Below are 24,620 nucleotides of genomic sequence, written 5' to 3'. Positions count from 1 at the left end.
GAAGTTGTTTGGCTTACTTCCCCCGGCTGCTGTAGCTGGATAATGTCACACATCTTTGGTTTCCAACTGGCCACACAGAGAGCTGACCTGCTGCTCTGGGAGCCTGGGAGTGACCTTGGGGGGGAGGAGAGGGAGGGAGGAATGAGCAGCTGCAGATCTTCAGCAAATAAAATAGCAGTGCGTGGTCAGAGCCTGGGGGTGCACCTCAGCTCCCTCATTTAACTGGAACTATGTCTTTACTAGTCAATTAAATCAGCCTAGGACTTGTTTTCAGCACAAAGACCAACCAGCATGGAAGGATCACTGAATCAGAATGTTAGGGGCTGGAAGGGACCTCCAAAGCTCAGCCAGTCCAACCCCCCTGCCAGAGCAGCATCACCTAGAGCAGGTCACACAGGAACACATCCAGGCAGGTCTTGAGTATCTCAAGAGAGGGAGACTCCACAACCCCCCTGGGCAGCCTGCTCCAGGGAACAATATTCTTCCTCCTGTTTCCATGGCACTTCCTCTGCCTCAGCTTCCACCACTGCCCTTGTGCTGGCATTGGGCAGCACCCAGCAGAGCCTGGCTCCAGCCTCTGGGCACTGCCCCTGCACATCTTGAACAACAGCAAGGAGGTCACCCTCGGGCTCCTCATCTCCAAGCCTAAGAGCCCTCAGCTCCCTCAGGCTCTCCTCATGAGGAAGATCTTCCACTCCCCTAAACATCTTTGTGGCTTTGTGCTAGACTCTTTCAAGCAGATCCCTGAGGTCCCTCTTGAGCTGAGTGTCCCAGAACTGGACACAATATTCCAGATGTGGCCTCAGCAGGGCAGAGTAGAGGTGGAGGAGAACCTCTCTGGCCTACTGACCACAGCCCTTCTAATGCTCCCCAGGATGCCCTTGGCCTTCCTGGCCAGAGGAGCACATTGCATTGCACACTGCAGGATGTGCATTCCTGTCCTGTAGCTCCGTCAGTCTGGCAGCAAGGTGACCATCAGCACGGCCTGAGAATGGTTCCTGCCTCCTGAGCCCTAGCTGGGGTGGTCTGAGGAAGCTGTAATTGTCCAGCATTTCTCTTTAAAACAGTTGAGCTGTTCTGGGGATTGGGTTTCAGTATCTGGAAGTATTCACTGGCACTGCAGATCTAGCAGTAGATTGCTTCAGGTTTTGACCTTCTGCTCATCCCCTTTCTGCTTGGAGGAAGGAAATAAAAGGAGAAAATAGTCCTAAAAAGCTGGAGAGAGTTCTTAGTGTTTTCAGAGCTCAGGGAATTAATGAGCATTCCTGGCTCACTCCTGTCCACCTCTGCTCACAGCAGCACTTCACAAATGGGAGGCAGCATTTAGCAGCCAGGCTCCATGCACCAGGTTCCTGCACTAATGGCACAAATGCAGGGTTTGCCTTCAAACAGCTGAGGGAAGGAGACAGAGGGAGAAAGACAGGAGGAATCTTAGTAAAAGCAGCAGACCCTCAGCTGCCTGAAGCAGGGGATGAAGCTCACACAGCTCTGCTGATTTCTTCAGGGGTCTGGCCCATTCTCTGTATTACATACAGACACTTCACAAGGGATTTTGCTCTTTTGTTTGAAAAAGGCTTGACACAATCACACAGAATGGTTTGGGTTGGAAGGGATCTGCAAAGCTCATCCAGTACAACTCCCTCAGCAGGGACATCCCCAACTAGACCAGGTTGCCCAGAGCCCTGTCCAGCCTCACCTTGAATATCTCCAGGGATGGAGCCTCAGCCACCTCCCTGGGCAACCTGTGCCAGTGTTCCACCACCCTCCTGGTGCAGAACTTGTTCCTCACATCCAATCTCAATCTGCTCTGCTCTAGGTTGAAGGCATTGCCCCTGGTCCTGTCCCTGCAGGCCTTTGCAAACAGTCTCTCTGCAGCCTTCTGGATGATGGATGTACTGAAAGGCAGCTCTAAGGTTTCCCCAGAGCCTTCTGTCCTCCAGGCTGAACCAGCTCTCCTCCCTCAGCCTGTCCTCATTGAAGAGGTGCTCCAACACCTTGAGCAGGAGCAGGGAGGTCATTCTGCCCTGGACTCAGCACTGGTTAGGCCACACCTTGAGTCCTGTGTCCAATTCTGGGCCCCTCAGTTTAAGAAGGACATTGAGACACTTAAACGTATCCAGAGAAGGGCAACAAGGCTGGGGAGGGGTCTGGAGCACAGCCCTGTGAGGAGAGGCTGAGGGAGCTGGGGTTGCTTAGCCTGGAGAAGAGGAGGCTCAGGGGAGACTTTCTTGCTCTCTACAACTCCCTGAAGGGAGGTTGTAGCCAGGTGGGGGTTGGTCTCTTCTGCAAGGCACCCAGCACCAGAACAAGAGGACATAGTCTCAAGCTGTGCCAGGGGAGGTTTAGGCTGGAGGTGAGGAGAAAGTTCTTCCCAGCAAGAGAGATTGGCCATTGGAATGTGCTGCCCAGGGTGGTGGAGGAGTCCCTGTCCCTGGAGGTGTTCAAAAAAGGCTTGGATGTGGCACTTGGAGCCATGGTTTAGTTGTCAGGGGGTGTTAGGTATTAGGTGACAGGTTGGACTTGTTGATCTCTGAGGTCTCTTCCAACCTGGTTGATTCTGTGCTTCTGTGATGCTATGCTCATTTTCATGATGTGGTGATCAGGTTGGTTTTCTCCACAAGTCCAGGCTGAATTGTCTGTGTTGCAGGTGATGCTTACAAAGGAGAGGACAAGGCTCATTTTGCCCTTCTTTCCAAGGCCTGCAGTGTCCTGGCACCTGGCCTGTGGCCATTGATCTCCCTGGCTTTGCCTTGCACTGATAGCAAAGTTGTTTCTTCCAACTCAGCAGGAAGCAGCAGCTCAGCGAGGGAAACCTACAATCAGCCACAGGGGAGAAGCACTAAAATAAATAATCAACACTGACAATAAAAGTCAAAGGTGGGGGCTGGGGGAGGAGGCCTTCTGCTTCTCATCTGTCAGCAGCCAAGCACTTTGACGGGCCTCAGACGGCAGCAATGTTGCTGTGGCCAGAAGCGGCTGAGATCACAGAGAGATGCTTTAAACAAGCAGTTCTATCACCAAGAAAAATAGATGCAGCCAAGGAGTGATCCTACTGCCTCTCAAGTCAGAAGCAATCTTCATTTCACAGCAGTTCCCTCAGAATATTAGATTAACAGAGTGTCAGGCCATTGCTCTCTCCTTGTGCCTGGAAATGCATCTCCAAAGTGCAGCCTCAGAGGCTCCAGGCCTCAGCCCCAGCTCTGACTGTGACTTGCCCCATCAATTGGGTGTTTCTGCAGGACTGATGCACAAATTCCAACTGCATGAACAATATTTCAGGTAACTTGGAGCACCAAAATACATCTTCTGGGCAAGATGAGCCAGCAATGTGCACTTGTGGCCAAGGAGGCCAAAGGCATCCTGGGGTGGATTGGAAGTGCTGGGGTTAGTAGGTCGAGAGAAATTCTCCTCCCCCTCTGCTCTGTCCTGCTGAGGCTGCATCTGGAGTATTGTGTCCAGTTCTGGGCCCCTTAGGTCAAGGACTTCAGGGAACTGCTTGAGAGAGTCCAGCACAGAGGCACAGAGCTGCTGCAGGCAGTGGAACATCTCCCTGTGACCACAGCTGAGGGAGCTGGGGCTCGGAGCAGAGGAGCCTGAGGGCTGCTTCCCTCATTGCTGGGGATAAAGATGTGCAGGGCTGGAGCCAGGCTCTGCTCAGGGATGGCCAAGGACAGCACAAGGGGCACTGGGGGCAAGCTGGCACAGAGGAGCTGCCATGGTAACAGGAGGGAAAACTTTGTCCCTGTGAGGGTGCTGGAGGCCTGGAGCAGGCTGCCCAGAGAGGCTGTGGAGTCTCTGGAAAGCCATCTGGATGCATTCCTGTGTGAGCTTCCTAGGTGCTCCTGCTCTGGCAGGGGGGTTGGACTGGACAGTCTTTCAAGTTCCCTTCCAACCCTTAACATTCTGTGACTTTGTGAAGATAATTACTAACAGAAGGATCTTTCCTTTGTCATGAGCAAACAGCAAGCCTGGATGCTGAGACAGTTAGTTAAGAGTGGGCAGGGGTACTGAGGCTGGGGAGTCTTCATGCTGTCAGCTTAACAGATGGGCATTGAGTACTTGACCTTGCTAGGAATTTTCCCCCTTTTCCTAATCCATTTGAGTGAGGCATTGCAATGACTCCTGGGCTTTGACAATTGCTGTGGGTTTTGGCTAGCTCTGCCTTTGCACCTTTCCAGTTCAGAGAGTTGAAAGGGCTGGGTTGGTAATGTGTGGTTAAAGAATACAGCTCTTTTAAAGAGTCTTAAATGTCTTTATGACCTTGAAGGACAGAAAAAGACTTGACCAGCAGAAGTGGTGACATGGTGAGACACTGCAACAGGTTGCCAGGTTGGAAGGGACCACCAAAGCTCATCCAGTCCAAGCCCTCTGCACTCAGCAGGGACATCCCCAACTAGATCAGGTTGCCCAGAGCCCTGTCCAGCCTCACCTTGAATGTCTCCAGGGACGGAGCCCCAACCACCTCCCTGGGCAACCTGTGCCAGTGTTCCACCACCCTCCTGGTGCAGAACTTGCTCCTCACATCCAATCTAACTCTGTTCTTCTCTGGTTTGCAGCCATTGCTCCTTTTCCTGTCCCTGCAGGCCTTTGCAAACAGTCTCTCTGCAGCCCCCTTCAGGTCCTGGCAGGCTGCTCTTAGGTCTCCCTGGAGCCTCCTCTTCTCCAGGCTGAACACCCCCAGCTCCCACAGCCTGTCCTTGTAGCAGAGGTGCTCCACCCCCCTGATCATTCTTGTGGCCCTTCTCTGGACCCACCATATGACATCCTGGTCCCAAGTGGTTTTCCTATCTCTTTATTTGTTTAAAAGCATGGTCCCAAGGAAGCTGTAGTCCTGTGAGAAGGATCCTATTCCTGCTTTCCTGCTTTGGAATGCACTGGAAGGAAGCAGGAATTGCAACTCTCCAGCCACAGCTCAGGAGATTTCCTCTAGAAGTTCTAATTCCAGAGAAAGCAGCATATACTTTTTTTCCCCCCTCCTGTGAAATTGGATGTCAAAACTAAGGAATTAGTTACAAGTCAGCTTGCTTTCTCTCTGCTTTATTGCTCTTTGTGGTTTGGGGAGGTTAGGGGGGGAGTAGGTTTGGGTTTCTTTTTCTTTCTGTTTTCTTTTTGCCCTGCTGCACAGAGAATCAAAGGAGAGAGTTGATCTGTTAGAGGGCAGAAGGGCTCTGCAGAGGGACCTCAACAGATTGGACAGATGGGCATAGTCCAACAGGATGGCATTCAACAAGTCCAAGTGCCAGGGGCTGCACTTTGGCCACAGCAACCCCATGCAGAGCTACAGGCTGGGGTCAGAGTGGCTGAGAGCTGCCAAACAGAGAGGGACCTGGGGGTGCTGATTGACAGCTGCCTAAACATGAGCCAGCAGTGTGCCCAGGTGGCCAAGAAGGCAAATGGCATCCTGGCCTGCATCAGGAACAGTGTGGCCAGCAGGAGCAGGGAAGTCATTGTGCCCCTGTGCTCAGCACTGGTTAGGCCACACCTTGAGTCCTGTGTCCAGTTCTGGGCCCCTCAGTTTATGAAGGACATTGAGACACTTGAAGGTGTCCAGAGAAGGGCAACAAAGCTGGGGAGAGGCCTTGAGCACAGCCCTGTGAGGAGAGGCTGAGGGAGCTGGGGTTGTTTAGCCTGGAGAAGAGGAGGCTCAGGGGAGACCTTCTTGCTCTCTACAACTCCCTGAAGGGAGGTTGTAGCCAGGAAGGGGTTGGTCTCTTCTCTCAAGCAACCAGCACCAGAACAAGAGGCCACAGTCTCAAGCTGTGCCAGGGGAGGTTTAGGCTGGAGGTGATGAGAAAGTTCTTCCCAGAGAGAGTTGTTAGCCATTGGGATGTGCTGCCCAGGGAGGTGGTGGAGTCCCCATCCCTGGAGGTGTTCAAGAGGGGATTGGATGTGGCACTTGGTGCCATGGTCTAGTCATGAGGTCTGTGGTGGCAGGTTGGACTTGATGATCTTTGAGGTCTCTTCCACTCTTGATGATGCTGTGATACTGTGATTGGACATTTCCTGAGCTGCTGCAGGAACTCCAGGAGCTTTGGATCTCCTGATAGCCATGAACTGGCTTTTGGCTTTATCAATTCAACCTGTGATGTCTCTGCACCTTTTGGGGGTCAGTACACAACAGAGGGAATTGACAGCTTGTCAGTGCTCTCTGTTAAGGCTGCTAACCAGTTGCATTACCCAGCCACACATCAAGAAGTTGAGCTGAAGCAAGCTGTCACTAGGAATGGAAGCTCTCACCTCAGGCATGAAGGGAAAGCTCAGGAAGTTGCCTTTGCAGGATTTGGAGGTGACCTTCAAACCTGATGGCTTACTTTTAGAAGCACAGCTGATGTCTAGGTTGTAGCACCTTGTGTCAGTAGAATCCAAACACATCTGTTCATGTTTCCTCACCTGGAGAGGTTAGTTCAAATGAGCAGCCCAAAATTGGGGTTGAGTTTCTAACAGCAATGTGGCAAAGCAGGAACTGAGCATTGGGTACAGCTGAACATGAAATCAGTGCAACATAATAGATTCATCTGCTCTGCTGAGACCCCCACCTCCAATCCAGCCTCCACTTCTGATGTCCCCAACAGAAGTCAGACACAGAGCTGTTGGGGTGAGTCCAGAGGAGGGACACAAAGATAATCCAAGGGCTTGAGCAGCTCTGCTATGAGGACAGTATCACAGAATCACAGAAACACCAAGGTTGGAAGAGACCTCAGAGATCATCAAGTCCAACCTGTCACCACAGACCTCATGACTAGACCATGGCACCAAGTGCCACATCCAATCCCCTCTTGAACACCTCCAGGGATGGGGACTCCACCACCTCCCTGGGGGTTTTCAAGAGGGGATTGGACAGGCTGAGAGAACTGGGGGTGTTCAGCCTGGAGAAGAGAAGACTGCAGGAGAACCTCATAACTGCCTTCCAATGCCTAAAGGGATCCTACAGGAAGGCTTCAGAGGGACTCTTCGTGAGGGTGTCTAGAGACAGAACAAGGGGGCATGGTTTGAAGCTGAGGGAGAGCAGGGTTAGTATTCAGTATGCCGTATGCAGTATTCCTAAGGTTGGAAGGGACCTCAAAGATCATGGAGTCCAACCTGTCACCACAGACCTAGAGTGGAGCTGAGTGGAGTTCTACAGTACAAGGGTGGTAAGACACTGGAATAGGTTGCCCAGGGAGGCTCCTACCTGGAGATGTTCAAGGCCAGGCTGGATGAGGCCATGAGCAGCCAAGTCTAGTTGAGAGGTGTCTTAGCCCATGGCAGGGAGGTTGGAGTGGATGCTCTCTAAGGTCCATTTCACCTTAAACCATTCTTGGATTCCATGAGACCTGAGCTCATCCTTCCATGCTGCCACCTGAGACTGCTTCTGATTACTTTCCCTGTGAGTTTTCCAGTGTTTTGGGTGCTTTTATTTCCTTTTCTCTTCTCCTGGGAGACCTCTTGGTCAAATTCTTTCCTCATTTCTGTTCTCAGACCATTCCAGTTGCAATCTGGAAGAAGTTCTTCGCCTTTAATTGAAGTCTCCTTGATTTACCTCAGTGAGTCTGAGAGCAGAATGTGACCTTTTCTTTTTGAGCAGTAACCAAGATGTCTTTCTTAATTCCTGCAGCCACACTGAAGCAAGCTGAGGCAGGGGAAAAAAAAAAAGGAGGAAAAAAAAGACTCAAAAGTTTGAATAAGTAAAGTTTTCTTATTAGGAAAAGACATTGGTGAAAGAGGACAATGTTCCACCTTCCCAGCCTGTAGGAAGGTGCTGCCTGGTGAAGCCTGGGATTTTAAATTACCTGCCAAACAGAATTCAGCTCTGAATGCCTCAGAAGCAGCCTGGTCCTGCCAAGGGAGCCAAAGGCAGCAATTGCTTTTCTCTTGTGTCATCCTAACCATGATCACCAAGGGAAGGCCTTGTGCTGCACCTGCACACAGCTCCTTGGTGTGTGGTCCCCCCAGGAGTGCTTCAGTGCTTGCTGCCCAACAGCACTGTGAGTCCCAGCATGATGTCAGGGTTGTGGCTCTTCTGTGGTCCTCAGCAAAACTCCTCAGCAGTGCATCCAAAGGAGGGTCTGGAGAACAGGGCTGCTGAGGAGCTGATTTCATGCAGATGAAGTGTGAAAGGAAATGTGAAAGCTTAGAAGTTCTGCAGTCTCTAGCAGCCTGCTCCAGTGTGAGGTGTCCCTGCCCATGGCAGGGGAGCTGCAAATGGGTGATCCTTGAGGTCCCTTCCAACCCTGACAATTCTGTGATTTGATGATTTAAGGATTCTCTGTCTGGAGAACAGGGCTGGTGAATAGAATAGAATAGAATAGAATAGAATAGAATAGAATAGAATAGAATAGAATAGAATAGAATAGAATAGAATAGAATAGAATAGAATAGAATAGAATAGACCAGGTTGGAAGAGACCTTTGAGATCATCAAGTCCAACCTATCACCCAACACCATCTGATCAACTAACCCATGGCACCAAGCACCCTATCAAGTCTTCTTCTGAACACCTGCAGTGATGGTGACTCCACCACCACCCTGGGCAGCACATCCCAATGGGCAATCACTCTCTCTGTGTAGAACTTCCTCCTAACCTCCAGCCTGAACCACCCCTGGCACAGCCTGAGACTGTGTCCTCTTGTTCTGGGGCTGCTTGTCTGGGAGAAGAGACCAACCCCCACCTGGCTACAACCTCCCTTCAGGGAGTTGCAGAGAGCAATGAGGTCTCCCCTGAGCCTCCTCTTCTGCAGGCTAAGCAACCCCAGCTCCCTCAGCCTCTCCTCACAGGGCTGTGCTCCAAACCCCTCCCCAGCTTTGTTGCCCTTCTCTGGACACCTTCCAGCAAGTCAACCTCCTTCCTAAACTGAGGGACCCAGAACTGGACACAGGACTCAAGGTGTGGCCTAACCAGTGCAGTGGACAGGGGCAGAATGACCTCCCTGCTCCTGCTGGCCACACTCTTCCTCATGCAGGCCAGGATGCCATTGGCCCTCCTGGCTGCCTGGGCACACTGCAGGCTCATGTTCAGCCTACCATCAACCAGCACCCCCAGGTCCCTCTCTGCCTGGCTGCTCTCAGCCACTCTGACCCCAGCCTGTAGCACTGCCTGGGGTTGTTGTGGCCAATGTGCAGAACCTGGCACTTGGATGTGTTCAATCTCATGCCCTTGGACTCTGCCCATCTGTCCAGCCTGTCGAGGTCCCTCTGCAGATCCTCTCTACCCTCCAGCAGATCAACTCCTGCCCCCAGCTTGGTGTCATCTGCAAATTTACTGATGATGGACTCAATCCCCTCATCCAGATCATCAATAAAGAGCACGGGGCCCACACTGATCCCTGGGGCACACCTCTGATGCCTGTCCAGCATTCAGGAGCAGCTGAGGAAACTGGGGGTGAGAAGAGAAGGGGAGGCTGAGGGGAGATCTCATTGCTCTCTACAGCTCTCTGAAAGGAGGTTGGAGTCAGGAGGGGGTTGGTCTTTTCTCCCTAGTCTCAGGAGATAGAATGAGAGGACATAGCCTCAAGTTGCATCAGGTGGGGTTTAGGTTGGAGATGAGGAAAAAATTCTTTGCTGCAAGAGTGGTCAGGGATTGGAAGAGGCTGCCCAGGGAGGTGGTGAAGTCACCATCCCTGGTAGATGATGGCAGAAGGATTAGAAAATCAAACTCTTTAGATTTTGAACTGTCACTGAAGCTGTGGGCTGCCACTTGCCTTCATTCATTTCTCCTCTTGTTTTGCTGCAGTGTTTCTTCTAGGCTGCTCTGTCTTCCAGTTCTTACAAACAGATTGTAACTGTTGGCCAGGGACACCTCACACTACAGCAGGTTGCTCACAGCCACATCCAGCTTGGCCTTAAAGACATCCAGGGATGAGGCTTCCACCACCTCCCTGGGCAACCTGTGCCAGGCTCTCACCACCCCCACGGGGAAGAACTTCTTCCTAACATCTAGTCTGAATCTCCCCACTTTTAGTTTTGCTCCATTCCCCCCAGTCCTATCACTCCCTGACACCTTCAAAAGTCCCTCCCCAGCTTTCTTGTAGCCCCCTGCAGATCCTGGAAGGCCACAAGAAGGTCTCCTCAGAGCCTTCTCCTCTCCAGACTGCACAACCCCAACTCTCTCAGTCTGTCTCCAGAGCAGAGCAGCTCCATCCCTCTGCTCCTCCTCGTGGCCCTTCTCTGGACACCTTCCAGCACCTCCAGAGCCTTCCTGGCACAGAGGCTCCAGAACTGGCCCCAGAGCTCCAGCTGTGGTCTGAGCAGAGTGGAGCAGAGGGGCAGAATCCCCTCCCTGGCCCTGCTGGCCACACTTCTCTTGCTGCAGCCCAGGCTCTGCTTGGCTCTCTGGGCTGCAAGTGCTCACTGCTGGCTCCTGTTCAGCTTCTCCTCCCCCAGCACCCCCAAGGCCTTTTCTTCAGGGCTGCTCTCCAGCCAGTCCCTGCCCAGCCTATATCAGTGCCTGGGGTTGCCCTGACCCAGCTGCAGGACCTTGCCCTTGGTCTTGTTGAACCTCCTGAGGTTGTCCTGGGCCCAGCTCTGCAGCCTGTCCAGGTGCCTCTGGATGGATCCTTCCCTCCAGCTGTCAGCAGCACCACACAGCTTGGTGTCATCAGCAAACCTGCTGAGGCTGCACTCAGTGCCACTGTCCATGGCACCAACAAAGATGTTGAACAAGCCTGGTCCTGGGACTGATCCCTGAGGGACTCTGCTTGTCCCTGGGCTCCCCTTGGCCGTGGACATTGTTGTTGTTTGTTGTTGTGAATGTCTTGTGACACCCTTCACCTTCTGAGAGTCGATTGTTGGTTTTGTCTCCTGTTGCCATTCCAGCGACGGCCGAGCAGGTGGCCAGCAATGAAATTCAGGAGAGGATCTGGACATCCTGCCTATGCTGAAGTGGAGCCAGTTGGAGAAAAAGAAGGCTTCATCGTGTCAGAGCAGTGCTGAGACCTCTAGGACAAAACACCAGTAGTGGCCTACAGGTGTAAGACATTCTCTTTGCCTCTCTTGAACGAAAAGGAGTCCTCAGCTGCTGTAGCCTGATAGGAAGAAGATTTTGGATCAGCTTTGTCCAAGAAGAAAAACTATCTAAGATACCAGATCAGCACTGCACAGTAGTCTTTGTTAGTGGACTGGCAGGGTGGTTCCTGCAGAACTCTTGTCAGTGGACACCTAGGGAATCAGAGGGATGGCACAAGTGCCATGGTGTTGGCTTTAGGTATGGGGATGCCCAGTAATCAAAACCATAATAAAGCTTTGGTGCACCAGGGTGTTACCCTTTGCTTCTAGTGTTCTTCTCTGGTATCTCAAAGACTGAGTGACAGATCCCTACCCTTTCTGTGCAAAGGGTTCAGAGGTGCCCTAGAGCAGTGTCTCAGTGCAGGTAAAGAAGAATTTAGAAGGAATTTTCCCAGCACTTCTCTAAGTGGATGTGGAATGCACTCCCTTTGCCCTTCTAAATTAGCCTAGCCACCCAGCTAAGCGAGTCCCAGTCTCTGTGCTTGCCAGGGGTAGTACACTGCTCCTTGAGCACTGCTGGTGACTGCCCTTCCAAACAGTTCATCTCACACAAGCTGGTCAGAAATGAGGCCCAGCAGAGAGTTTCCACAAGGAGCTGGTTTTGGTTTGTGGGAGTTCACAATGACCTTGGGATTCATGCTGGGTTTCAGTGCTCACTAAAAATGAATGCCCAGGTTTGCTTCAAAGGGGCAGCTTTCACTTGCCAGCAGCGGGGCTGAAGCAAAGGCAGCAGAGCCTCTCAGCTGCCAGAGACCTTGTGGAGCATTTCTCAGGCAATGTGATCTGAGAAGGAAGACTCAAACCAATGAAAAGTAAGGTTTAAACCAGTGGGTTTCTATCCTTTGCCATTTCATCCTGGCTGAGAAGAACCAGGGGCTTGAACGTGTCCCTTCCAGAGATTCAGACCCGAGTGTGATTGAACCCTGCTGATTCATACAGTGATTTGGTTTAATGCACATAGTAGTTTGCATAAATATATATAAATATATCTATATATATATTATTTTTTTTATAGCTACCACAAGGCAGGCTCTTGTGACTGTTAAGACTGCAGTTCTGTCATCCAGACAAAGGAGATGGCTTTTGCATTACTGCACATTTCCACTGAGTTGTAAAATAATCCTTCCTCTCAGAATATGTTTGTGTTGCATAGGGAAGGTGGTCGAGTGTAGCTGCAGTGCCAGAACATTTCTGCCTCTTGGAACCACCTTTCCTTTGAATATGGACCCTTTCCCTCCCTGTACTGGGAAAGGCACAACTAGAGATTCACACCACCCAAACCGGTTGCTCCTTTCCTGGGAGGGGTTAACAGGCACGGAGACCCAGATCTTCCCAGCTCTTAGGAGTGGGAGCCTAAACACTTCAATGGGCTGGGCCTGAGCTATTGAAATACTCAATTCAGGTATTGTTTGTACCTTTGGTTGCAGCCAGTGACTCCCCAGTTTTTTACCCCATGCTGCACAAGGCAGCACTTGCCACTGAACTCTTCAATGCTTGCAGCTTCAGATCTCGAGACCCAGCTCTTCCCCAAGCAGTGGGAGCCTGAACTCTTCAATGGTCTGGGCCTGAGCTATTGAAATGTTCAATGAATTGAAATATTCAGTTCAGGTATTGTTTGTACCTTTGGTTGCAGCCAGTGAGTCCCCAGTTTTTTACTCCATGCTGCACAAGGCACTGGAAGAATCTTGCCAGTGAGCTCTCTCCAATGCTTGTAGCTTTGGATCTCAAGATCCAGATCATCCCCAAGGAGTGGGAGCCTAAACTCTTCAATGGTCTGGGCCTGAGCTATTGAAATGTTCAATGACTCCCCAGTTTTATATTCCATGCTGTACAAGGCACTGGAATAATCTTGCCAGTGAGCTCTCCAATACTTGCAGCTTTGGATCTCGAGACTCAGCTCTTCCCCAAGCAGTGGGAGCCTAAACTCTTCAATGGGCTGGGCCTGAGCTATTGAAATGTTCAATGACTCCCCAGTTTTTTACCCCATGCTGCACAAGGCAGCACTTGCCAGTGAGCTCTCCAACACTTGCAGCTTTGGATCTCGAGACCCAGCTCTTCCCCAAGCAGTGGGAGCCTAAACACTTCAATGGTCTGGGCCTGAGCTATCGAAATGTTCATTTCAGGTATTGTTTGTACCTTTGGTTGCAGCCAGTGACTCCCCAGTGTTTTACCACATGCTGCACAAGGCAGTGGAAAAATCTTGCCAGTGAGCTCTCCAATGCTTGCAGCTTTGGATCTTGAGACCCAGATCATCCCCAAGGAGTGGGAGCCTAAACTCTCCAATGGTCTGGGCCTGAGCTATTGAAATGTTCAATGACTCCCCAGTTTTATATCCCATGCTGCACAAGGAAGAATCTTGCATCTTGCCAGTGAGCTCTCCAATGCTTGCAGCTTTGGATCTCGAGACTCAGATCTTCCCTGAGGAGTGGGAGTCTAAACACTTCAATAGTCTGGGCCTGAGCTATTGAAATACTCAATTCAGGTATTGTTTGTACCTTTGGTTGCAGCCAGTGACTCCCCAGGTTTTTACTCCACGCTGCACAAGGCACTGGAAGAATCTTGCCAGTGAGCTCTCCAATGCTTGCAGCTTTGGATCTCGAGACCCAGCTCTTCCCCAAGCAGTGGGAGCCTGAACTCTTCAATGGTCTGGGCCTGAGCTATTGAAATGTTCAATGAATTGAAATATTCAGTTCAGGTATTGTTTGTACCTTTGGTTGCAGCCAGTGACTCCCCAGGTTTTTACTCCATGCTGCACAAGGCAGTGGAAGAATCTTGCCAGTGAGCTCTCCAATGCTTGCAACTTTGGATCTGGAGCAGCTGAAGCGAGCTGTAGATACCACCCTGATTAGCACAGTGATTGACATTTCTTGTTGATGCTTGTATGGTCTGAATTTGGTCACTTAATGCTGTTTTCAACCAACCAGCCAGCCACCCAACCAGCCCTGACTCCTCCTTGCTCTTTTGTTCAGTAAATAATCCAGTCCTGTACTTCCTGTAGCCTCTTCTTTCACTTTGTGTAGCACGCTTTGATTTTGTGTAGCACTTCCAAACACTTCCTGTTTGAAACCACCCAGGGCCAGCTTGGAACTGTTCAGCACCTGACTGGAATCCCCCCTGGAGGTACCAACAACCACATTGGCTTGGAGCCTGCTGAAAGGGCCAGGGCCAGGAGTGGTTTCAGTTGGTGTGGGACTCGCGAGCCCTGCTTCTGACAGGCTTGGGGTTAGGCTGCAGGCTGTTGATTCTGATAGCAATAACCAAATGTATGCAGATCTCTCTCTGGTGACACTCATTTGTACTAAATAAAAAGCTGTCAGTGCACATCATTTAGACATGTAGTTGGTGTGCAGTACTTACCCTGAGCTCTTCTAGGGGGCTTGGGAGCCATCAGCTCAGGTGCCTTGGCCAAACGGAGCTTCCAGGTGGAGGATGTTGGAATCCCAGGTGACAGAATTCTTCTGCCAGAGGCACTTGGCAAAGTTCACTCAGAGACTTAACCAAACTTTGCACAGTGGGTTCACAGATATTTCATGGAAGGAAAGAAGATTTCTGTGATTGTGGGTTTGCCCCTTGGCTGATTCATAGAATCAACAAGGTTGGAAAAGACCTCAAAGATCATCAAGTCCAACCTGTCACCCAAGAGCTCCTGACTGCTAGACCATGCACTCACATTTGGCACATTTTCACCTATGCTGAGACCTGACCTGGAGCCCATAGTAGAGGAAGGACATGGAGCTGATAGGGAGGGTCCAGAGGAGGGCCACAAAAATGATCATAGTATCATAGTATTAGTCAGGGTTGGAAGGGACCACAAGGATCATCCAGTTCCAACCCCCCTGCCATGGGCAGGGACACCCCACACTACATCAGCCTGGCCACAGCCTCATCCAGCCTGGCCTTAAACACCTCCAGGGACAGGGCCCCAACCACCTCCCTGGACAACCCATCCCAGGGCTTCACCACTCTCATGGGGAAGAACTTCCTCCTCCCCTCCAGCCTGAATCTCCCCACCTCCAGCTTCATTCCATTCCCCCTAGTGCTATCACTCCCTGAGATCCTGAGCAGTCCCTCCCCAGCCTTCCTGTAGCCCCCTTCAGATACTGAAAGGCCACAATGAGGTCACCTGGGAGCCTTCTCTTCTCCAGACTGAACAGCCCCAACTCCTTCAGTCTGTCCTCACAGGAGAGGTGCTCCAGCCCTCTGCTCATCCTCCTGGCCCTTCTCTGGACACCTTCCAGCACCTCCACATCCCTCTTGTAATAGGGGCTCCAGAACTGGAGGCAGTACTCCAGGTGGGGTCTCCCCAGAGCTGAGCAGAGGGGGAGAATCAGGGGGTTGGAGCAGCTCTGCCACAAGGACAGACTGAGGGAGCTGGGGGTGTTCAGCCTGGAAAACAGAAGGCTCAAGTGAGACCTAATAGCAGCCTGCCAGTACCTGAAGGGGGCTACAAGAAGGCTGCAGAGAGACTGTTTGCAAAGGCCTGCAGGGACAGGAGCAGGGGCAATGCCTTCAACCTAGAGCAGAGCAAATGGAGATTGGATGTGAATCCTCTCATCACATTTATGGTTAAGTCATACATTGTCAGGCATTCATTTGTTTTGTCAAAGTGCTCTTTCATTTTGCATTTACCTCCAGCAGTCTCATGGCAAAGCAATGAATTCTGGAGTCTGAGTCAGTAATTCATCCAGACTCAGCTCAGATGGGGCAATGGCTTCAAACTAGAGCAGAGCAGATTGAGATTGGATGTGAGGAACAAGTTCTGCACCAGGAGGCTGGTGGAACACTGCAACAAGTTGCCCAGGGAGGTGGCTGAGGCTCCATCCCTGGAGATATTCAAGGTGAGGCTGGACAGGGCTCTGGGCAACCTGATAGTTTGAGGTGTCCCTGCTGAGTGCAGAGTGGCTTAGAGTGGATGAGCTTTGGAGGTCACTTCCAGCCCAGTCCAGCTATTCTCTGCTTCTCTGCAGGTAATCCATGCCATGCCCTGGAGCTGAGAGAGTGTTACAAGATCAGGTGAACACAGCAACAATTCCCAAAGCCCCTGTTTCACTTCCTTTAGCTCCAAGCTGAAGGATGTATGTTAGTATGAACAAACTAACTGAAATATCATAATCCTGCAAAAAATAACACAACTGCTGGTCTGGGGTTCTTTTTCACCCTCTGTTCACCTCAATTTGGTGGCAGGATTCACTGGCCCAGCAGGAGCACCCTGGTGTGCTTGATTTGCTTTGTGCCAGGACATTCTATGCTAGGGATTAGAGCATGAATTGCTGCTGGGGTTGTTAATAACACTGACTGGCACATGCCTGTGTCTGGTAAGAAGAGATCACAGGCTCACAGGATGTCAGGAGTGGGAAGGGAGCTCTGGAGATCATAGAACCAATAAGGTTGGAAAAGACTTCAAAGATCATTGAGTCCAACCTGTCACCCAAGACCTCATGACTACTAAACCATGGCTCCAAGTGCCACATCAATCCCCTCTTGAACACCTCCAGGGATGGGGACTCCACCACCTCCCTGGGCAGCATATTCCAATGGCTAACAACTCTGTGAAGAACTTTCCCTTCTAGTCCAACCCCCCTGTCAGAGCAGGAGCAGAGAATCCAGCACAGGGCACACAGGAACACATCCAGACAGGGCTGCAAAGGCTCCACAGAAGGAGGCTCCACAGAAGGAGACTCCACAACCTCTCTGGGCAGCCTGCTCCAGGCCTCTGGGACCCTCACAGGGAAGAAGTTCTTCCTCATGTTGAGGTGGAACCTCCTGTGCTGCAGTTTCCATCCATTGCCCCTTGTCCTATCCCAGGGCACAGTGAGCAGAGCCTGGCCCTGTCCCTTCCTTCCTGACCCCCAGCCCTCAGCTATTGATAGACATTGATCAGATCCCTCTCAGTCTTCTCCTCTGCAGACTAAACAGCCCCAGGGCTCTCAGCCTCTCCTCCCCAGGCAGTGCTGCAGTCCCTTCAGCATCCTTGCAGCCCTCCCTTGGACTCTCTCAAGCAGGTTCCAGTCCCTCCTGAACTGGGGAGATACCTGAAGAGAGCATCCCCTGCCAACTCATGGACGTGCAGTGTCTCATTAGTTGACGCTTTGATACAGCCTGTGCTATGCTCTACCTTGTTTTGCCAGGAGGCAAAAAATGATGCAGCAACCTGTGGCTGTTTTGTAATTCCATCTGGGGTTTCCCAATTTTTTAACAATTAAAACTGCCACATTAAATATATATATATACACCCTAATATTAACCTAGAGGTGTGATGAAATATTGACAGTGACTGAGAAGTCTGGCAGCAGCATTTTATAAAGCTCTCAGCTAATTGATTCACACACCCCACCCCCAAAAAATGTGTCACTCAACCCTCTCACAGAGATCCAGCTGAAGAGTTATTCCACAATTCACAGAGTCCCTTCCACCCAGGTCTCTGAAGCACTGGCACAGTTGGCACTCCCACTGGTCCTTCATTTGCAAGTGTGGATTGGGTAGGTGGAGTCCTGTGTCCAGTTCTGGGCTCCTCAGTTTAAGAAGGACATTGAGAGACTTGAAGGTGTCCAGAGAAGGGCAACAAGGCTGGGGAGGGGTCTGGAGCACAGCCCTGTGAGGAGAGGCTGAGGGAGCTGGGGTTGCTTAGCCTGGAGAAGAGGAGGCTCAGGGGAGACCTCATTGCCCTCTACAACTCCCTGAAGGGAGGTTGTAGCCAGGTGGGGCTTGGTCTCTTCTCCCAGGCAACCTGCACCAGAACAAGAGGACACAGTCTCAGGCTGTGCCAGGGGAAGTTTAGGCTGGAGGTGAGGAGAAAGTTCTTCCCAGCAAGAGAGATTGGCCATTGGAATGTGCTGCCCAGGGAGGTGGTGGAGTCCCCATCCCTGGAGGTGTTCAAGAGGGGATTGGATGTGGCACTTGGAGCCATGGTCTAGTTGTCCCTGGAGGTGTTAGGCATTTGGTACTAGGTTGGCCTTGATGAGCTCTGAGGTTTTTTCCAGCCTGGTTGATTCTATATTCTATGTTACTGTGACTGCTTAGTGGGTAAGGAATTGGCCTGGATGGTCACATCCAGAGGGTGGTACTCAGTGGCTTGAAGTCCAGATGGAGAGTAGTGACAGTGGTGTCCCTCAGGGGTCTGTGCTGAGCCCTGTGCTGGTTAATATTTGTATCAATGACATAGTGAGACTGAATGCACCATCAGTAGTGTGCAGATGACACCAAGCTGAGTGGTGCACTTGATATGCCAGAGAGACAGGATGGCATCCACAGGGACCTGGACAACCTGGAGAGGTGAACCAGGTGAACCTCATGAGGTTCAACAAGAGCAAGTGCAGGGCTCTGCACCTGGGCCAGAACAATCCTCACTATCAATACAGGCTGGGGGATGAGTGGTAGAAAGCAGTCCTCAGGAAAAGGACTTGGGGATGCTGATGAGGGAGAAGCTGGACAGGAGCAGGCAGTGTGAGCTTGCAGCACAGAAGGCCAAGGGCAGCCTGGGCTGCATCCAAAGCAGCATTGCCAGAGATCTAGAGAGGTGATTCTGACACTTGGCTCTGCTGAGACCTCACCTGGAGTACTGTGTGCAGCTCTGGAGCCCTCAGTATAGGAAGGACCTGGAGCTGATGGAGAGGGTCCAGAGGAGGGACATGAAAATGCTCAGGGGGTTGGAACAGCTCTGTTGTGAGGACAGACTGAGGGAACTGGAGGTGTTCAGCTTGGAGAAGAGAAGGCTCCAGGGAGACCTAAGAGCTACCTGCCAGGACCTGAAGCGATCCTACAGGAAGGCTGCAGAGAGACTTCTCATGACAGGCCAAGGGGGAATAGTTTGAAGGTGAGGCAGAGCAGGGTCAGACTGGAGCTGAGGAACAAGTTCTTCAGTGTAAGGGTGGTGAGACTCTGGCACAGGCTGCCCAGGGAGGCTGTGGCAGCCTCCTGCCTGGAGGTGTTCAAGGCCAGGCTGGATGAGGCCCTGAGCAGTGAAGTCTGGTTGAGAGGTGTCCCTGCCTTTGGTGAGGAGGTTGGAGTAGATGATCTCTGAGATCCCTTCCAACCTGAGCCATTCTGTGACTCTGTGAGTAGGATTTGCATCTCAGTAAGGTGAACCAAGAAGCCAGACAGAGCTACCAGAGAGGTTGTTGAAGAACATTTAAACATCATTTAGCCATTAAGGAATCCTGGAGCTGTGTAATCTCAGCTCCCAGATTCACACTGCAGTGCTGCAGTCCTATTTGATTGCCTGCCCTGTGAGATGGGATGTGGAGACTGCAGGTGGTTCCTAAGAATCACAGGATGGGTTGGGTTGGAAGGGACCTTAAAGATCATCTAGTTCCAACCCTTCCCTGTCATGGGCAGGCCCCATCCAACCTGGCCTGGAACACCTCCAGGGAGGGCCATTCCCAGCCTCCCTGGGCAACCTGTTCCAGCGTCTCACCACCCTCACTACAAAGAATGTCTTCCTCATCTCCAGTCTAGATCTCCCTTCTTCCAGGCTAAAGCCATTCCCTTTCCATCTGTCACTAGAAGCCTTTGTCAAAAGTCCTGCCCAACTCTCCTGTAGCTCCCTTCAGGTACTGGAAGGCTGCTCTAAGGCCTCCCTGGAGCCTTCTCTTCCCCAGTCTGAACAGCCCCAACTCTCTCAGCCTGCCTCCATAGTGGGGGATCTCCAAAGCCCTCTGCCCATTTTCACAGCCTTCCTCTGGACCTACTCCAGCAGGCTGATGTCAGTACCAAGCTCCCCCCTTGTGCCATTGACATTTGGCCTCAGATGGAGTTCCTTTGGTACAAACCAAGTGTGTGATGGAATTCTGGGGCAAAACATGGTGCATCACTGTGTTTTGAACAGTGGTGGGAGGCAGATGAACTCTTCACAAGCTGAAGAGAATCTTTGATCTGCAGAGCGCTTGGCCAGCAGAGTTCAAACCACAGAACTCAGAACAGGAGCATCTCAGCCAGCTGAGGAACTGAATCATTGCTTTGCCAGCCAAATGTGGACAGCACTGGAAGAGGAAGTGGGGAGCCAGCTTTGCCAGGGAGCAGGGAAGAGCTTTGTCTCTGCAGAAAAGTTCATTCTAGTCCTGTTCAACATCTTCATTGGTGAGGGGACAGACTGACAGACAGACAGAGTCTGCTCAGCAAGTTTGCTGAGGATACCAAACTGGAAAGCTTGGCTGAGACACCTGAAGGCTGTGAGGCCATTCAGAGACTTGGACAGACTGAGAGCTGGGCAGAGAGGAACCTACTGAGGTTCAACAAGGATAAGTGCAGAGTCCTGCACCTGGGAAGGAAGAATAACCTGCAGCAGTGCAGGTTGGGAGGGGATCTGCTGGAGAGCAGCCCTGGGGAGAGGGACCTGGGAGTGCTGGTGGGCAGCAAGTTCTGCATGGGACAGCAATGTGCCCTGGGGGCCAAGAAGGCCAAAGGGATCCTGGGGGGCATTCAGAGGAGTGTGTCCAGCAGAGCCAGGGAGGTTCTCCTCTCCCTCTACTCTGCCCTGCTGAGACCTCACCTGGAATATTGCATTCAGCTCTGGGCTCCCCAGTTCAGGAGGGACAGGGATCTGCTGGAGAGAGTCCAAGGGAGAGCTACAAGGATGCTGCAGGGACTGCAGCACTGCCTGGGGAGGAGAGGCTGAGAGCCCTGGGGCTGTTTAGTCTGCAGAGGAGAAGACTGAGAGGGATCTGATCAATGTCTATCAATAGCTGAGGGCTGGGGGTCAGGAAGGAAGGGACAGGGACAGCCCCTGCTCACATGTGCCCTGGGATAGGACAAGGGGGAATGGATGGAAACTGCAGCACAGGAGATTCCACCTCAACATGAGGAAGAACTTCTTCCCTGTGAGGGTCCCAGAGGCCTGGAGCAGGCTGCCCAGAGAGGTTGTGGAGTCTCCTTGTCTGGAGCCTTTGCAGCCCTGTCTGGATGTGTTCCTGTGTGACCTGTGCTGGATTCTGTGGCCCTGCTCTGGCAGGGGGGTTGGACTGGAAGGTCTCCAGAGGTCCCTTCCAGCCCCTAGCATCTTGTGCTCCTGTGAAAAGAAGGCAGACATGGAAAACATGAGAATGGTTGTGTATTCTGTTAAAGCATCTCTTGGCTGAGCAAAAGAAACTGCAAATTACAAGAGCCATCTTTTTTTATCCATAGAGAAGGGCTGAACAAGGCTCTGCAAGCAGCTGCTATGAGCTGGCAGTGTCTCACATGCTAGGTGGGTGGCTGGAGCATGCAGAGTGCCCCATGCTGCTGCATGCTCCAGCTGACAGACCATCAAAGGAACATTTCACTTGGAGAGCAGGCAGTGGCTGAAGCAGTGGCTGTGCTGTTGTCTTCTGATGCCAGCAATGAAGCTGTGCATAAGGACAAGATGTGGCAGGCACCTAGGAGATATCTCAGCTGTGCAAAATCCTGGTGCCATAGTGTTAGCCATTAGGAGAAGAACTGGAACAGAGCACAGACTCAGCTTTGTAGTTTTGCTCTTGGATAATCACAGAGTGTTAGGAGTTGGAAGGGATCTCAGAAGCTCATCCAGCCCAACCCCCTGCCAGAGCAGGAGCACCTAGAGCAGCTCACACAGGAACACATCCAGGCAGGTCTTGAATATCTCCAGAGAAGGAGACTCCACAACCCCCCTGGGCAGCCTGTGCCAGGCCTCTGTCACCCTCACAGGGAAAACATTCTTCCTCATATTCATATTGAACTTCCTCTGCCTCAGCTTCCACCACTGCCCCTTGTGCTGGCATTGGGCAGCACCCAGCAGAGAACCAGAGAATCATAGAATGGTCCAGGCCAGAAGGGACCTCCAAAACTCATCCAGTCTGACCCCCCTGCACTCAGCAGGGACATCCCCAACTGGATCAGGTTGCCCAGAGCCCTGTCCAGCCTCACCTTGAATATCTCCAGGGATGGAGCCTCAACCACCTCCCTGGGCAACCTGTGCCAGTGTTCCACCACCCTCCTGGTGCAGAACTTGTTCCTCACATCCAGCCTCAATCTGCTCTGCTCTAGTTTGAAGCCATTGCCCCTGGTCCTGTCCCTGCAGGCCTTTGCCAACAGTCTCTCTGCAGCCTTCTTGTAGCCCCCTTCAGGCACTGGCAGGCTGCTCTTAGGTCTCCCTGGATTTAGCAAGCCAAACCCTTTGGTTTAAGCAGTTTTGATCCCATTGTATTATTTCCTTTGGAGCAGCTCTTATGAAACCAACCAACCAACCAACCAAAACCCAGAACAAAGAAACAAACACCAAACCACAAAAAGGCTGGGGAGCAGTGAAGGGGAAAAGGCCCTGGGGGTCCTGGTGGATGGAAGGTTGACCATGAGCCAGCAATGTGCTCTGGTGGCCAAGAAGGCCAGGGGCATCCTGGGGTAGATTAGAAGGGCTGTGGTGAGTAGGTCAGAGAGGTACTCCTGCCCCTCTGCTCTGCTCTGCCCTGCTGAGGCAATGGGCACTTTGCAAAGACCTCCCAGAAAAGGAAGGTGAGCTGATGCCACCACCTGCCTTGCCAGCACTGAGGATGAGGAAGGGGTCTCCTCAGCAGCCCCACAAGCAAAGTGCTTTGGGGTGAGAGGGGAAGCATGAGCAGAGCCTTGTTTCTGAGCAGGACAGTGCCCTGCAGCCACACACAGGCACACCTGCAGCCCCTCACCCCACATCCAGCTGCTCTGCATGCTGGGTGTCAGCTGTTTTCTCCATGCAGGGCCCAGGGCAGTGAGCAATGCAGAGAACACAAAGCCCAGAGCACTCTGCTCCCATGCAGGATGACACAAGGTCTTTGCGCTCTGTTTCACTCTGTAGCTCCTGCAGCCCTGCTGTGCATCCTGCTGTGAGGACCTGACAGCTCTCACAGTACTTTTCCCCCTGTGCCTGAGCTGCTGCTGAGCTTGTCAGTGAAAGGTGGCGAGTACCTGGGGCTTGACTTGGCCTGCAAGCTGCTGCCTCCAGGGAGCCAGGCATGAGAAGAGCCTGGTGGGAGCTGACAGTCAAGCTTTTAGAGCAGACCTAACCTGTAACATTTTAGCTAAGGATGTAAAGTTTCCTTCCTGGACAGGAGCAGGCAGTGTGAGCTTGCAGCACAGAAGGCCAAGGGTAGCCTGGGCTGCATCCAAAGCAGCATTGCCAGAGATCCAGAGAGGTGATTCTGACACTTTGCTCTGCTGAGACCTCACCTGCAGTACTGTGTGCAGCTCTGGAGCCCTCAATACAAGGAGGACATGGACCTGATGGAGCAGGTCCAGAGGAGGGCCACAACAAATGCTCAGGGGGTTGAAGCAGCTTTGCTATGAGGTCAGACTGAGGGAGCTGGGGGTGTTCAGCCTGGAGAAGAGAAAGCTCAGGGGAGCACTAAGAGCAGCCTGCCAGTACCTGAAGGGGGCTACAAGAAGGCTGCAGAGAGACTGCTTGCAAAGGCCTGCAGGGACAGGAGCAGGGGCAATGGCAGCAAACTAGAGCAGAGCAGACTGAGATTGGATGTGAGGAACAAGTTCTGCACCAGGAGGGTGGTGGAACACTGGCACAGGTTGCCCAGGGAGGTGGTTGAGGCTCCATCCCTGGAGATATTCAAGGTGAGGCTGCAGTGGGCTCTGGGCAACCTGATCTAGCTGGGGATGTCCCTGCTGAGTGCAGGGAGGTCAGACTGGATGAGCTTTGGAGATCCCTTCCAACCCAGCCCATTCTATGCTTCTGTGATCAGTGAAGTGCCTTTGGTATGTAAAGTGTCTGCTGTGTGACCACCACTGGCTGAGTTCTCCTACACAGCAGTGACCTTAAGGGCCAGAGCAATGAGAAGCTCATGGCATAGCATTGCCAAGAGCAATGAGCACAAGGGAGAGCTTGGCAACCATCTCTGTCTGCACTCAGTGCTACTGCTGATCTCTGACCCCACTCAGAGGCTAAGCCTAGCAAATAGATCTTTGGGCCATGAGGTGATAGATGCAGTGCTCAGCCTGGGAGGCATGGGAAGTGTCATCACCCAGGAGGTCATCCCCACTGACACTGTGCACATTAAGCTTCCCCAGCTCCTTTCTGCAGCAGCTGCCTCCCACCCTAGTGCAGAAAGGAAGAAAGGTTCTTTGGTCCCAAAGCACCAGGTGAGCACAGGCCAGGATTAGGTGGTGCCCAGCTGCATGAGGTCTGTGCTCAGGGACTACAGCTCCCAGTGCTAGATCCTGGATTCTGATCCAGAGGTGACACTTACAGACTCATACAATTGTTTCACTTGGAAGAGGCCTCCAAGGTCATAGAGGCCAACCTTTAACTGAAGACCACCATGGCCATCAAACCATGTCCCCAGGTGCATGGCCACATGAGTTTTGAACACCTCCAGGGATGGTGACTCCAGCACCTCCCTGGGCAGCACATTCCAATCCCTGACCACTCTTGCAGCAAAGAAGTTTTTCCTGATCTCCAACCTGAACCTCCCCTGGCACAGGTTCAGGCCACTTCCTTTCATTCTATCACCTGATATTAGGGAGAAGAGACCAACCCCCACCTGCAGTTTGTGGCCATGCCTCTAACTCAGACAGACACTTCAATCAGAGCCTCTGGGCTCCCCAGAGAGGTAAGATGTGGATTTCCTGAGATCTTGCTAGCAACAGCCTAGAGATGGAATCATGGAATCATGGAATTGTCACCTTCCTCCTAACATCCAATCTCAATCCCCCCACTTCTAGTTTTG

At 52.1% G+C, this 24,620-nt stretch overlaps 1 protein-coding gene across 1 annotated transcript in view; it reads left to right on the top strand.

Moving 5' to 3' along the window:
- The window catches only part of PLXDC2 (plexin domain containing 2), a 278,440-nt gene extending 267,204 nt beyond the window's left edge, over positions 1-11,236 (top strand). Inside the window, exon 8 of the mRNA XM_068146419.1 lies at positions 10,792-11,236. Coding sequence (XP_068002520.1) covers positions 10,792-10,908 — 117 coding nt within the window. The 3' untranslated portion in view covers positions 10,909-11,236. The remainder of the gene's footprint in view (positions 1-10,791) is intronic.
- Positions 11,237-24,620: the final 13,384 nt, after the last annotated feature.

Source organism: Melanerpes formicivorus, unplaced genomic scaffold (genome assembly GCF_026170545.1).
Source record: "Melanerpes formicivorus ecotype bairdi unplaced genomic scaffold, bMelFor1.0.p_v2 SCAF_13, whole genome shotgun sequence".
Lineage (NCBI taxonomy): Eukaryota > Metazoa > Chordata > Aves > Piciformes > Picidae > Melanerpes > Melanerpes formicivorus.
Note: the sequence above shows the minus strand (reverse complement) of the source record. Positions and strands in the feature narration are given on the sequence as shown.